At 49.0% G+C, this 13,136-nt stretch overlaps 1 protein-coding gene across 2 annotated transcripts; it reads right to left on the minus strand.

The window, feature by feature from the left end:
* Window positions 1-483: 483 nt before the first annotated feature.
* Window positions 484-11,815, minus strand: ASB1 (ankyrin repeat and SOCS box containing 1). Of its 2 annotated transcripts, XM_065750787.1 has the most exons (6): window positions 11,698-11,815; window positions 11,467-11,608; window positions 8,401-8,703; window positions 4,178-4,563; window positions 2,546-2,723; window positions 484-1,324 (listed from the first exon to the last, which is right to left on the minus strand). In XM_065750787.1, exons 1-5 carry the CDS (start codon window positions 11,795-11,797, stop codon window positions 2,590-2,592), a joined length of 1,065 nt encoding a protein of 354 aa, XP_065606859.1. In that variant the 5' UTR covers window positions 11,798-11,815; the 3' UTR covers window positions 484-1,324; window positions 2,546-2,589. The 2 variants fall into 2 exon arrangements, with proteins under 2 accessions (XP_065606859.1, XP_065606858.1); XM_065750786.1 differs by having other exon boundaries at window positions 484-2,723.
* Between the last annotated feature and the right edge of the window lie 1,321 nt (window positions 11,816-13,136).

The following is a 13,136-nucleotide window of genomic DNA, read 5'->3' on the forward strand; positions in this document are numbered from 1 at the left end:
CCCCTAGGCACAAAATTCAGCATGCTGCTGGAGCATCACAATTACTGCACTTCAAATCATAAATAAAGAATGGGTAAGTAACTGAGGTGGAAGCCCCCACCTTTACAGTAGCTTGAGCTTACCAACAGGACCTACAAAGGAATCCTATCAGCACCATATGCTGACAGTACATGGAAAGAGAGTGCCTTTCCAATTCTCACTCCCCACGGCAGTCATGGTTCTGGCATGGAGCACAGAAGGATGGCTACAATTGCTGGCCTGAGTAAGGCATCACTGGATGAAGGGATTAGGACAGTGTCAACCAAGGGCACAGCAGATCCAATACAGAAGGCAGCTCCAATGAAACTTGTAACAGGTACATCTGCAGAGGCTTAGCTTTAACTACATCACACTGTGCACTGAGTTATCATGCCTCTATCAAGCAGATTCTCCAAACTTCCAGGAACCACTCTGTCATACACACTTTCATTCAGCCTTTCATTCCAGGTGGAGCCAGGTTTCCCCAGAGGAGCGTATGCCTTCCACCTCTTATCCAGTTACTTCCTCCCAAAAGGCACTAATGTGTGAGTGGTTTGCAAAACTATGTGAAGAAGTAAAAACTGGAGTGAAAAAGTCGACCCAAAGAAGTTGTTGCCATGGCATTTTCTCTAGACATCCTCCCTCATTTTCTGCCTCTGTACACTAAAGGCTGGAGAGTACGTTTGGTCCGTGCTCCTGCAAAACATTATGGCTCTGCCAGCAAGGTGACAAGCGGCTTTACAACCTGTCTGCATCTTTTAGGCATGTTAACACTTCCATAAAGCAGGCACACAACATGCTCATGGGCTGCCCTGGCCTCCCGTATGGTGAAAACCTAAACCATCTGCAAGCCTGAAAAGGAAACAATGCAATACTTCTGCCTTCTCACCTTGAAAGCATGCCCACAGCTACAGATCCTTGCCATTAGATCTCCTCTGATGAGGATTTTTGGAAGTATCTGAACGGTGAGCGAGCGTGACCATCACACTTCAGCCTTTTCTCAACAGTGCAGTGCTCAGCAGTGCAGATTTTGCCACCTTATGCTGAAATAAATGAGTGGAGCAATGTATAAGGCCAACTGACTGCTCATCCAGGCCCAGCCACGGAACAGAAATAAAAGGAAACCATCACAGCCTCCATTTCTTCCTGCCCTTCCTCCTTCTGCGAAAGCATCTTGGAAAGGTGCTTCAGCAGATTAATAAAAACATACAAAAAATGTTTGCTTTTGCTTATCAAACTCCACCATAAAAAATATCTCAGTGGGAGGATCGGGAAGCGAGCTGTGAGTCTGCAGTCACTGATGCATCTGGAAAAAAACCAAACATCTCATGAACTATTATTCACCCATTCACTGGAACATAGAGGTAATTTTTGGTGTCTTTTTCTCCATAATCACGCAAAGATATTCACAGCCATTGCATCAACCACCATCCAGCATAGCAGCACAGCAATTTAATTTAGCAGCCCCTCCACTCCTGGTCATTCTCAAATATTCAAACTACTTTTACAGCAAACAGATGAGTTTGGTTCTTGCTTTTCCAGAAAGTACCCTGGAAATCTTTCAGGTTTACGTTCAGGCTTCATCTGAGTATCACAGTCCTCGTCTCACCACCACTGCAGCAGTGACTGAACCACAAGCATCACACCATCTGTGCAATGAGCTGCGTACTATCAGTTTCCATGGATGAAAATACTGTTTCTTCTTCTCTCCACATCTCCTCGTTTGCACATTTACAGCAGTGTCCTGGGCAGCTGGGAGGAGGGCTGGCCAACCCTTGTCTCATCCATCACTGTGCTGCAGGGAGGGCCAGCGTGCCACAGCAGGTCTGGTGGTCTGCAGAAACGACTCAGATGGGATAGGATTACATATTCTGCTACTCTCCCATCTGTGCAACGAGGCCTCTACAGGAAGAAAGCCAAGTCAGCAGCTACCTTGCAGCACGTAGAGACACAGATACAATTCTCCAAGTAACGCACGGCACTGGACAGGAAACTTGATGCATTTCACACCAGAAGAGGACAGAAGAAAATATACCCATTTTTACAGCAGCAACCACAAACTCCACAGGGAAGAGATAGGCCAGGTACTGACAGCAGAAAGAGAACAGTGCTGCTGTAATCCCCTTACCAAGGCAAGGAGAGACTCTCTCGCACGCTGCAGGAAAATGAAAGGCTTAAGTAGAGGAACATATGCCACACAAAAGTGCCTCCGAGACCCAAGGTGTGTGTAACACGGAGCAGTAACAGAGGTAGAGTCGTAACAAACAGACATATGCTAACAGCTATGGGATATACTGTGTTTGCTCATGTAACAGCCACACACACTTGTGGCCTCGTTGCCCAACCAGTTGCAAACAGATCACCAGTTAGGTTAACTGGCAGCTTAAGTGCAGACACACAAAACCATTGCACCCTAAATCTGGAGGGAAACACCACAGGGGCGGGGAATGACGTGCACTCCATGAGCAAAGCAGTATTTCCCTTGGGGGTGAAGAGCTAGAATTGGCACCTGGCTTTGTCAGCTCACTCGTTTAGCAAATCAAACTGTCCCAGAAAGGAGTCGGTCGCCCTTTAACTGTGTTCATGAAGTAAAAATTGTTTAATGGGGTCTGGGACTGGAAGGATATGGATCAGATCCAGACGAGATTTGCCAAGTATTCTTCGTACAGCTATGCGGCAGAGAGACAACAGGCTCCGGGTGCAGCCTGCAATAGAGAAAGCAGAGAGGAACTGCTGAGGGACAGATGGAGGGAGATAACAGCAAGTAAACTGTGCAGAGCTACGACTGGCAGCAGAGGAGCTATTTACCCCTTCCAAATGTTAAGGCTATGACCTGCACAGCGTCACGAAGGCAGTGCTGGAGAGCTGAGCATGCACAAATTCTCTCTACAAGGAGGCCAAACCTTTTGGCCAAGGATTTGGAGCACACAGCTGCCACACAGGCAGTTTGGAAGGGTAAAAAGGGTAACTGCAAGGGGCCGTGGCTACAAGCGAGTCCCTGCCAGAGGGAGTTCAAAAGATCACTGCCCAGTCCACACTAAGCAAGGCTGTGAGAGGCTTTATACTGATCTGCTCAATTGTAAAAGATGCAGACTTCCTTTTTGCACTAAATCATCTCTTGGGAATCAACAGCACTGATGCTCAGCTCAGGACTCTGATCACTTATTTGATGGCTTCCATTGAGTTCATGGTGAGCTCTTCCTTCACTGTGATGAGAGGTTGGTGGTGTCCGTGTTGATTCAGGATACCCAGGCTCTCGTGGGTATCCCTCTGTCATCCAGTCACATGTGCCTCCTAAAACTGGGCTTAATGGAAACCACTTCCCCTGTATTTGTGTCTCCTTTCAGCAATATTCCAGGCAGCTTTGGAAAAGGTATGTGCAAAGCTGAGTAACTTCGGGGTGGAGCCTGGCAATTGGATCCCACACCCTGAAACTCTTTTGAATTTCCCTGGTCTGGAGTTCAAGAGGGAAACCCCTCTTTGGATGCTGGTTCAAAGCCCTGGCCTTCACCAGATGAGCCTGATGGTTTGATGAGGTACTGCCCCTGCTGGAAGTAGGGTGCACACTGAAGCAATGCTGCTTTTGTTATAAAGGAAAGAAATATCAGGTAAATTAAGGCATATTCAGACTGGAGGCTAAGGCTTACTTCTGTAACTCATTTGCTTCCCCACTTTCTTCCACCCTTTTCCACCATTTGAGTTCTTTTTTCTCGTTGCATCTTTATTTCCCAAGAAGCCTGCTCAGACACAGCTACCCCTTGAGCACAGGGTCACTCAAGAATAGTGAGGACACATCTGTATGGCTCTGGAGAACTGGGTTTGACAGGATATGCCTGATTGTGATTTGCAGACCCAAATCCCAGCTCTGATATCACCCTCCTCCCTAACCTTCCCTTAGGCAGTTAAGGACACCAGGCAATGGAAAAGAGGTGGGAGAAAGATTGTAAAAGGTAAAGTTACAGAGGTTGGACTGAGGAGACAGGGATTACTGGTAGCTGAAGGACTCAAGAGGGAAAACATCAGGTGAAAACTGCAGAATGTAACAAGAGTAAAAGAGTCTACTTGGGAATAAGGGGGCCGTTGGGGTTATCAGCGCCAAGGAATTATGAATCCATAGATAGATAAAACCAGAGTCACTACAGTGACCAAAGCCACTCACCCCGTGCTTCTTTGAAGACTTGCAGAGCCTCAGGGTTGACTTTGACCCTTCCTGTGGAGTCAAATTCCAAAGCCTCCACCTTCACCAGGTTCAGGTTGGCTCCAAAGTCAATCAAGAGGTGGATGAACGCCGCTTCACAGCCGTGCCGCAGGACAGCGTCCATCACGCACACCGGTGAGCCCCGGGAGAAGCCCTGGATGTTGATGGGCCCACAGCAATTAAAATCTGGGTTGGCCCCGGCCTGGAGCAGCAGCCTGAAGCATTGAAGGTTGTGGTAGGCAGCACTGATGTATAGTGGACAGACCACCAGAGTGGTGAGAGGCCGCAAGGAGGGGCTGGAGACCCGAGAAGCGAGGTGGTGATTCACGTCCACATCTGCACCGTATCTAGAAGGGAGAGTAGTAATCATTTGGAAACAAGGGCAACATCAGCATGACTAGCAGCCCAGGGGAACAAAACGACTGTGAGAATGGCAGAGGACAACAAGAGGACAAACAACCACCTGGGCTGGCTGTCTTTGGTTCATCTGAGCCCACCACCCAACGACCACTTACCCCCACGAGGGCCTGGCTAACTTCTTGTCATTCAATGACAAAGCATGGGGAAAAAAAAAGTCACATTAAGGCAATGCTGCTTCTAAAGAAGGCTGTCTGCAAACTGACTTCAAGCAATTTCACCCGTTTACCTCCAAAGTTAATTCAGTGGACCTTTCTGTAATGCTTCTCTTCCAGGGACACAAGCAGGGTTGTCATATCCAACATGGTCTGATCTTCAAGAAGCAAAGCTGTCTTGCTGCCAGAAATAGCCCAGGCTCAAGACAGAGGAGAAATCAGCTGAAAGACACCTTCCCTCACCCTCCTGAAGGATGTGCCAAGCACAGCTTTGGCACAAGGAACAGCTTAGCCCTGAGCCAGCAGCACGTAATGTTGGATGCTAACGGGCTGGCTGGGAAGCAAGGGATGTTTCCAAATGACTCAGTTGAAGAGATGCAGTGAAGTAACTTCCCCACCAGTATAAAACAGGCCAAAAAGCAATGCAAGCAATTGATCTGCCTGTCACAAACAGCAGGGAAATGGAAACAGAAATCAGTGCTCAGCAGTGAAATACGTATGATAAATCCTGCTCCCGAAGAAACTTGGATGGTTGAAATCCCATCAAAAATCCCTTCAGAGTCAAAGCAAGACTTTTCCTCTCGTGTTTATCTCAGCTGAAGGGACGTGCCCTGCCAATTCTGAGCATGTAGGAAAACATAAAATAATGGCTGTCAGAGTTTCTGCTCTCCCCATCCATCTTGCATGGCTCAATGTACAGGTTATATATAACGTCAGACAATGCATAAGAGATTACAGTTCACTCTGGGTGCGAAGCAGGGACCTCAGAAGCTGCAGCAGAAAACCCCTCAAGTCTTTTGCAAATGGCTCAGGCCTCACGCTAACCCAGAGGAAAGTTAAGACTTCACATATTTGCTGCGTGGGGTCATGGTCTCTCAACTGCTCTGTGGCCAAAGCAAAGCAGGTGCCAGCTTGCTGAGGTGGAAAGCCCAGCTCAAAGGAAATCAGCATCATCATGGGACAGAAAGTAGCAGCAGTGGCATACTTCTTTCCAGGGAATATGGGCGGCTGTAGGTTTCAAAGAGCAGAAAACAAGGCGTATTGGCTTTGATTCTTTTTATTTGGGGGGAGGGAAATGAAGAAGGCAGCCAAAAAAATGGGAGCAAAAAGGTCAGCTGTCCCCCCTCTAGAAAAGCATGGAATTTGAAAAACTGTAATGCTGCACAAAAGAGAGACTGCAGAAACTAGCATTTATTTCCCCCAGGCTGGGTAACACCCAAGCAGCAGGACACCACAGCTCCCCATCTGCTTCACGTGCAGCTTGGGCTGGAACAAGGAGGAAGACAACACAATCCCCTGAGGCATAACCGGTTTTAATTGCAGTTATTATAGATGAAGCAAAGCCCTGTTTCTTCCCCACACAGGAATAAAACATTCCTTCAGCCACCAGTTCCCCTCTCCAAATGGTGAATTCAGGAAACTAGATTTGCTGTCTTCCTAGATATCACACAATATTCCTCCCTGCAGTTAATAAAAAACAAATAAGGAAACCACCTGGGGACAAATTCTTCCTCACTGCAAACATGTCTCTTGCTGATCCCACTAGAGGCTGCTCCCTACCCATTAAATATTTAACCAAGGGCTTCAGTTCAGAGGATTGGAATAGTCAAGTTGGATGTGAAGACACTTATGGGTCCCTTCCAACTCGGGATACTCCATGATTCTACATCCCATTTAAATTAAGCACATGGAGAGCAAGGGCTGGGGAAACTTGTCACTTAAAATCAGACTACACAACCAGTTGAACGGGATCATCCGTGCTACTATGGGACATTCACAGGATGGCTATGGGGCCGCTGCCTCCTACGGCCACAGTTCTGACTACACAGCAGTCTGACCTTCACTGCAGCCTCTTGCCTTTTCATTACTGCTGTCAACATTTCTCTTCGCAGTCCCCCACTTCACCAAAACACAGAATTCTGCTTTTTTTTCAGAGTCTAAGGCACTGGTGGGATTTGCCAGCTTGCTTTTTTTTGCTGCTTTTTGCACATTTTTTCCCTTAAGGAAACTGAGGTCTGCCCTCAGATGTGCAGCAAATACAGCTTGACGGCCGACTCCACAACAAGCTGTCAGGAAATAGAATGGCAAATATTTCTGCCAGCTGCCTCATAAAAGGGATCTCCATTCCACAGCTACATACGTATTTAGTATCAGTGGATATTAGTTATCTCTTGGTTAGCTGGTTCAGGTGGCAGGGTGCAGGAATCCCGACTTATGACTGAACCAGGTGATGTTCAGGCACCTGCAGCAACCCTGACTGGTTGGGCTTTCATTTCACAACACTGAGGCTCTCTCAAGCTGAATATTCTGAATGACTTCCTCATGCCTCAGTAAAAGCGTCCTCCTCATCACATTTCCTCTGCTGAATCCTTTAGATGAACATTTCTGAAAACCTCCGAGCGAGCTCTGTAACTCAAGACTGCATTTTAAAGCAAGCAACCTCGAAGAGATCTGTGAGATCCCTGCCCCGAGATGCGTGGAATTTTGGGCAATCTGACAATTTAGTATTAGCTTAGCAGCCCTGGGAGAGACATCATCTAATAAAAAGGCATTGGACAAACTCCAGTTAATTTTTAATCCTGAATGTTTTCCAAAAATCTTGCTTTTAATATTGCTGGCAAGGTATTCCCGAGGAGCAGATGCATAAATCACTGCATCAGCTCTCCGTGTGCTCAAAGACCATTTGCTACGTTTCACCCTGATGTAGTGGACATCAGGGGAGACTCCTGGGAATGCAGCAGGTATGCTGAACCCCGTACCAACAAGCGTGTGGCAATGGAGACATCCTTCTCTCAGTCTTCAACAGTTTCCCTCCCTTCTTTCTACTTCTCAGCTTCCTAAAAGCTGCACTGTGTGAAAATTAATTTGCCTGCAAGCAAAATTCCTTTCCGTTGTTATTTTCTAGCAGTTACAGTCATTGAAGGGATTCCTTGGAGAGTGTTTCCCTGTGAATCCAAATAAACTCTCTTCTTCTACTAGTCCCTTCTACAACCTGTATTCCCCCCCTATAATCCACTATTATTTGGCATCAAAGGCTTGTATAGTATCTCAGCACGGTCCCTTGTACGAACAGCTTCCAATTTAGAAGACAGGATGTATCATGGCACGCCAAATGAAGGAGACTCAAGCTTACACAGCCTTCTGCTGGACCCCCACTCCCTGCTGGTTTGGTGCTAGGGCATGGGCTTGGCAGCCAAGAACTGTGCTGCCTTTGTTCCCAAGGACAGAAAGTGTTCAGAGCAGCAGAACTAAGCAAAGATGCTTTCTGGCTGGGTGGGTGATCCATCCCACGAGCAACAGGGGCACAGAGCCCTGGGAAGGGCACAGAGCCCTGCTACTGGGAAGTAGCAGGAACCAAGCAGTTAAGACAGAAGCTAAAGGGGAAGGTGCTCTGCTAGACTCAACAGTGGATGAAAAAACAGGATCTGTCACCAGGCCCAAGCAAAGTGAAAGACACCTAACACTCTTTCAGGAACTTATCCCATCAGCAGTCCAGCTTTGCCAAGCAGGTGATACCCCAAGCCTCAAAGAGGAAAGATCCAAAGGAAGAAAGAAAGCAAGGCAAAGCCATTCCCTTCCCCATCGGGATCAACTCCGGGCCACATTTCTCACCTGATTAGCTCCTGGAGGATGTCTGCCCGGCCCACACGTGCGGCGTGGTAGACAGGAGTGCTGCGATGGTGCCGGCTGCCATTGGGATCAGCTCCAGCTTCCAGCAGGATCTTGGCACACTCGAGGTGCCCGTTGACCACGGCCACGTAGAGGGCGGTCTGCCCCTTCACATCCACCAGGTCGATCTCAGCCCCTTTCTGGAGGAGGAAGTCGACACAGGGGCCGTGGCCAGCGGTGGCAGCAATGCGCAGAGGAGTGCAGGGCAGCCAGCCACAGCACCACACCGACTTCTCATTGATCCGGCTGGTGTCGGCAGGAGAAACATGTGGTCAAGAGCTCTCCAGTCACCTTCTGCCACCACACCTCCCCCAGACCCGGAGGAGAGCCCCTAACACCACCCCTCATGTTTTCCACCACGCTTTGGGGGCTTTACAGTGGCTCTGAAAAGCCCCTGCCTCCACTGCTGCAGGTGCTGTGCATGTGGCGTGCCTGCAATATGGGCTCAACGCTCAGACTGGCACCATGGAATGATATAAATGCAAATCCAGGGAAGCTCAAAACAGCTCAAACACAGCCCTGCCAGCAAGGAAGGAGCTGGCTTGGAGAGGGATGCCATGCTAAACAGAACAGTCTATTTATGAAAAGACCATTGGCATCCTTGTTAGACAGCCTATTGGCAGAAGAGCTTTTACTCAATTTATGTAAGACTTGTCTGGCTGGAAGCTGCTTGGATCCCCTCTGAAATCACTCGTACTACTTGTCACACTCAGTACAGTAATCCGGACCTCAGGTTAGCCCCATAAATCTCAAACATCCAGGCCTCAGTCCCCAGCTCTTTGTAAATCCCTGTGAGTGCTGCGGCAGAAGCAATGTGCCAAGAGGAAAGGATTTATTTTAGGCCAGCACAGGTTGGCCGAAGCGCCCTTTAGCCAGAGCAGTGGTGGATTTGCTCACTCTATCCTTTCATACACTGCACTAAAGGCAACTGGCTAAGAGACCAATGCCACAATGTTGCTTGCTTTTTTTCCTTCAGTCATGTTTTAGGAGTAAAATAAACCCTGTACTGAGCCCTCAGCAGTAACGTCTCGTGACAGAAGTGCTCCCTAACAGTTTTGGGCATCCCACACCCAGTATCACATCAGTGGTCATGTGTCAACAGGTAAACTTGATCATCTCGGAGGTCTTTTTCACTCTTAACCATTCCCTATTCAAAGACAACAGTTTGCTGTTTGCTCCACCACCTGTGTAATGGTGCTGCACGTCCTGCCAAACATGGCTGTTTCCTGCAGAGAAGGATAGCAGGGTTAGCTCGCTCTCTCAAAGGGCTGCCCCAGCAAAAACAAGGCAAAACTCAGACCAAGGAACCAAAGAGGCCCAGAAGAGCTGCCTAGGTGACAGAAGAAAGGGCTGGCTCATTCTCATTTTTTGCTGAAATGACAGCTTTCTTTTTTAAGGCTAGCAAACATTGTGCACTCTAAGCATTTTTCTGCATATTGCAGTAAAATTAATTAACCATCCCCATGGTCAGAGACTCAGCACAAGGCAGACTTTGTAACAGAGGGTGTTTCAGGTTTACATTTGATTGTAAACCCTTTTGTATGTTTTTCTCATTATATGTAGACTATTGTCACGGTATTCTATTTCCATCGTGATCCAAAAGGAGTTTGTGCATGGATGCTGCAAGTTCACAAAGATTTGCCTCCAGTGAGAATAACAAAGGGCTGAGTGTGAGCAGAGCTGCCTCCCACCAGGCACAGCTCCTGCAGAAACGGCACACTGCTTCTACCAGTGGGAACGGTGTGAAAAAGGAGAAGGCTGCTGGGAGGAGAGGGAGGATCATTCAGGTTGGAAAAGACCTCCAACCCCAACCCATCCTATCGTGACTCACGTCTCCACGGTTCTGGTACACCTGCAGGGATGGTGTGAAGGACAGAAACTGTTTTTACTTTTGTAGTCTCAAAGCTCGAGGCCTTTCTGGTTATAAGACTCTAACTGACAACTGCACATCATCTAGATGGTTGTCGTGGTGCCTCAATGTCTCTGTTTATGGTTGCAAAGATAAGCAGAAATAGGGGCAAGGAGTCTTTTTTGGGGTACGGCTTGGAGAAGCTGATCACCACGAAGGACAATAATACTTGTGCATGGTAATGAAGATGCTATTCCCTGCTGATTTATCTGTTGGGCCAGATGTGTTACACAAACAGAGAACAAAACGTAGAAATGGGGGTGGGCGTAAATCAAACCAATACAAGAACGTGGAGGCAGCTGAACTTGTTGATAAGAAAGCAGGACAGACATCCTGTTGTCCCAACAAGATAACCAAACAGATGTCTCTCTTAAAACACCCACAGGAATGGTGAGGAGCTCTCCCCCTTCAAGGTTTGAAAATTTACAGCAAAACTGACCCTTAGGTTGAATCTCCTCGATAATAAGAGTTAGGAATGTGATGAATATGCACGTGCTACACCTTTAAATACGAATCCGTTTCTCTCTTTGGTGTGCATGTTTGGTGGGGCAATCCCCCATGTACCCAGGGCTGTCAGAGGGAATTCCTGCTTGACATATCTCATTGGTGTGTCAAGTTGCTCGGTCGGTTTTCTCAGCACCACTAAACCGAAGACTTTGAAGAAGAGACATCCCTGAGGGGAAAACCTCTTTGGAAGACACCCCAACCCCACGGTGCCTGCTTGCTGCGGAGCTTTCCGGCTTTCTCCCATCCCCCACGGTGACGAGTTCCTCCTGATCAATGGATCTCGCTGGATCCACGGCGGTGATGCTCTCTCTCTTGCTTTCTGCCAAGTCTCCTTGTTTTTCCTCTCTTTTCTATCGCCCACCTTCCCTTCCCCATATCCCTAAGCAACTAGTAATTGTAATAAACTGGTTGGGCTAACATTTGACCCATGAGGCATACATATAAAAACCTCGTCTCCTTTATATTGGAGCGTGACAGATGGTGAACCCACCACCTCGGTGCCAACGCCCCATTGCTCTTTCTGAGATGAAATCACTCCTAACATCCAACCCTGGTGCAACTTGAGGCCGTCACCTGGTCCCATCTCCCCTCACCTCTGGAAGCTCTCCTCCTCCAGCAAGCTCTTCAGCGTGGGCAGGTCCCCCACGTAGGCTGCATCGTGCAGCCTGGTGTCCTCGCAGCGCTCCAGGGGCTGATCGCAGAACTGCTCCCTCAGCCACTCCTTCAGATTCCGACCTGCGCTGCATACAAGGGGACGCTGGGCTTGAAACCCGAGCACTTTCCGGGCTCACCCTTCGGGCCGCCCCGCGGATGCTTCACGTTACCTGCGGGACCGCCCGGAGCGCCGAAGCCGCCCGCCGCTTCCCCACCACCGCCACCGCCGCTCGGGGCGGCCCCGCCGCTGAGGGGACTGCCCTCGGCCATCCGCCCGCAGACGCCCGGCTCACATCGCGGCCTCCGCCGCCACGGCCCTCCCTTCCCCAGCCCGGTCTGATTGGCGCCCGCCGCCGCTTCCCCGACCGGAGGAGGCGGTGCCGAGCGGGGAGAGATTCCTCCCTCAGAGCTCCTGCGCGGCCGCCATGCTGAGGGCCGCGTCCCAGACAAAGCGCGGGCAGCAGGGACGGATCCGCCTCACCTGGGGTTCTCAGTGCCCTGCGTGGCCGCGAGAAGGAGGGAGACCGTCTTTTAGAGGCTGCTGTGACAGGGCGTGGGGAAATGGCTGCAGAATGAGGGGAGGTTTAGACGTGGTCAAAGGAAGAAGGTCCCTGAATCAGGCTGATGCCGAGAAATCCGACTGAGTAACTGGACACACCAATGAGATATGTCGGGCAGGAATTCCCCCCGGTGCAGCGCTGGCTGCATGGGGGATCTCTCCACCAAACATGCACACCAAAGAGAGAAACGAATACATATTTAAAGGTGTAGCACGTGTGTATTCATCACATTCCTAACTTATTATCGAGGAGAGTCAACCTAAGGGTCAATTTTGTTGTAAGTTTTCAAACCTTGAAGGGGGAGAGCTCCTCACCATTCCTGTGGGTGTTTTAAGAGAGACATCTGTTCGGTTATCTTGTCGGGACAACAGGATGTCTGTCCTGCTTTCTTATCAACAAGTTCAGCTGCCTCCACGTTCTTGTATTGGTTTGATTTACGCCCACCCCCATTTCTAAGTTTTGTTCTCTGTTTGTGTAACACATCTGGCCCAACAGATAAATCAGCAGGGAATAGCATCTTCATTACCATGCACAAGTATTATTGTCCTTCGTGGTGATCAGCTTCTCCAAGCCGTACCCCGAAAAAGACTCCTTGCCCCTATTTCTGCTTATCTTTGCAACCATAAACAGAGACATTGAGGCACCACGACAACCATCTAGATGATTTACAGTTGTCTTTACTGTAGAGAAGCTGTTCTCATGATTCAAGACCATAGTGCAGTTGGTATAGCAAGACACACTCAGAGTTGCAGAAGCTTTGCCAGGAAAGCGGCTCTCACCAAACCCAGCCTCCTTCTAGGGCAGTTCCTAGGGCAACTCCTTGTGGCCCACAGTCACTCTCTGAGTGCTTGAAACACACCCTCACTTCTGCCTGTGTATTTGAATCCTCAGTGCCAGAGGGAACGGAGAGGAGGAGAGTCCCTGGTCCCTGAGCCAGGGATGGCTGGTACAGGGCATCTATAGGTGTCCCAGAAGCTCTTGTGCAGAAGTACAGGCTGTTGTAAATCTGTATCACTAAGTGAGAGCAATGGAAAAACGTCAACTTTGCA

Source organism: Cyrtonyx montezumae, unplaced genomic scaffold, assembly GCF_038088225.1.
Source record: "Cyrtonyx montezumae isolate F1298 unplaced genomic scaffold, pur_monq_1.0 scaffold_7, whole genome shotgun sequence".
In the NCBI taxonomy this organism is placed as follows: domain Eukaryota; kingdom Metazoa; phylum Chordata; class Aves; order Galliformes; family Odontophoridae; genus Cyrtonyx; species Cyrtonyx montezumae.

Coding starts and splice junctions, on each gene's coding strand:
- ASB1 (XM_065750787.1), bottom strand. CDS start 11,797: ATGGCCGAGGGCAGTCCCCTCAGCGGCGGGGCCGCCCCGAGCGGCGGT. Junction 8,704..11,466: donor GAGGAGGAGAGCTTCCAGAG/GTGAGGGGAGAT, acceptor TGCCGACACCAG/CCGGATCAATGAGAAGTCGG. Junction 2,724..4,177: donor AGTCTTCAAAGAAGCACGGG/GTGAGTGGCTTT, acceptor TCTCTATTGCAG/GCTGCACCCGGAGCCTGTTG.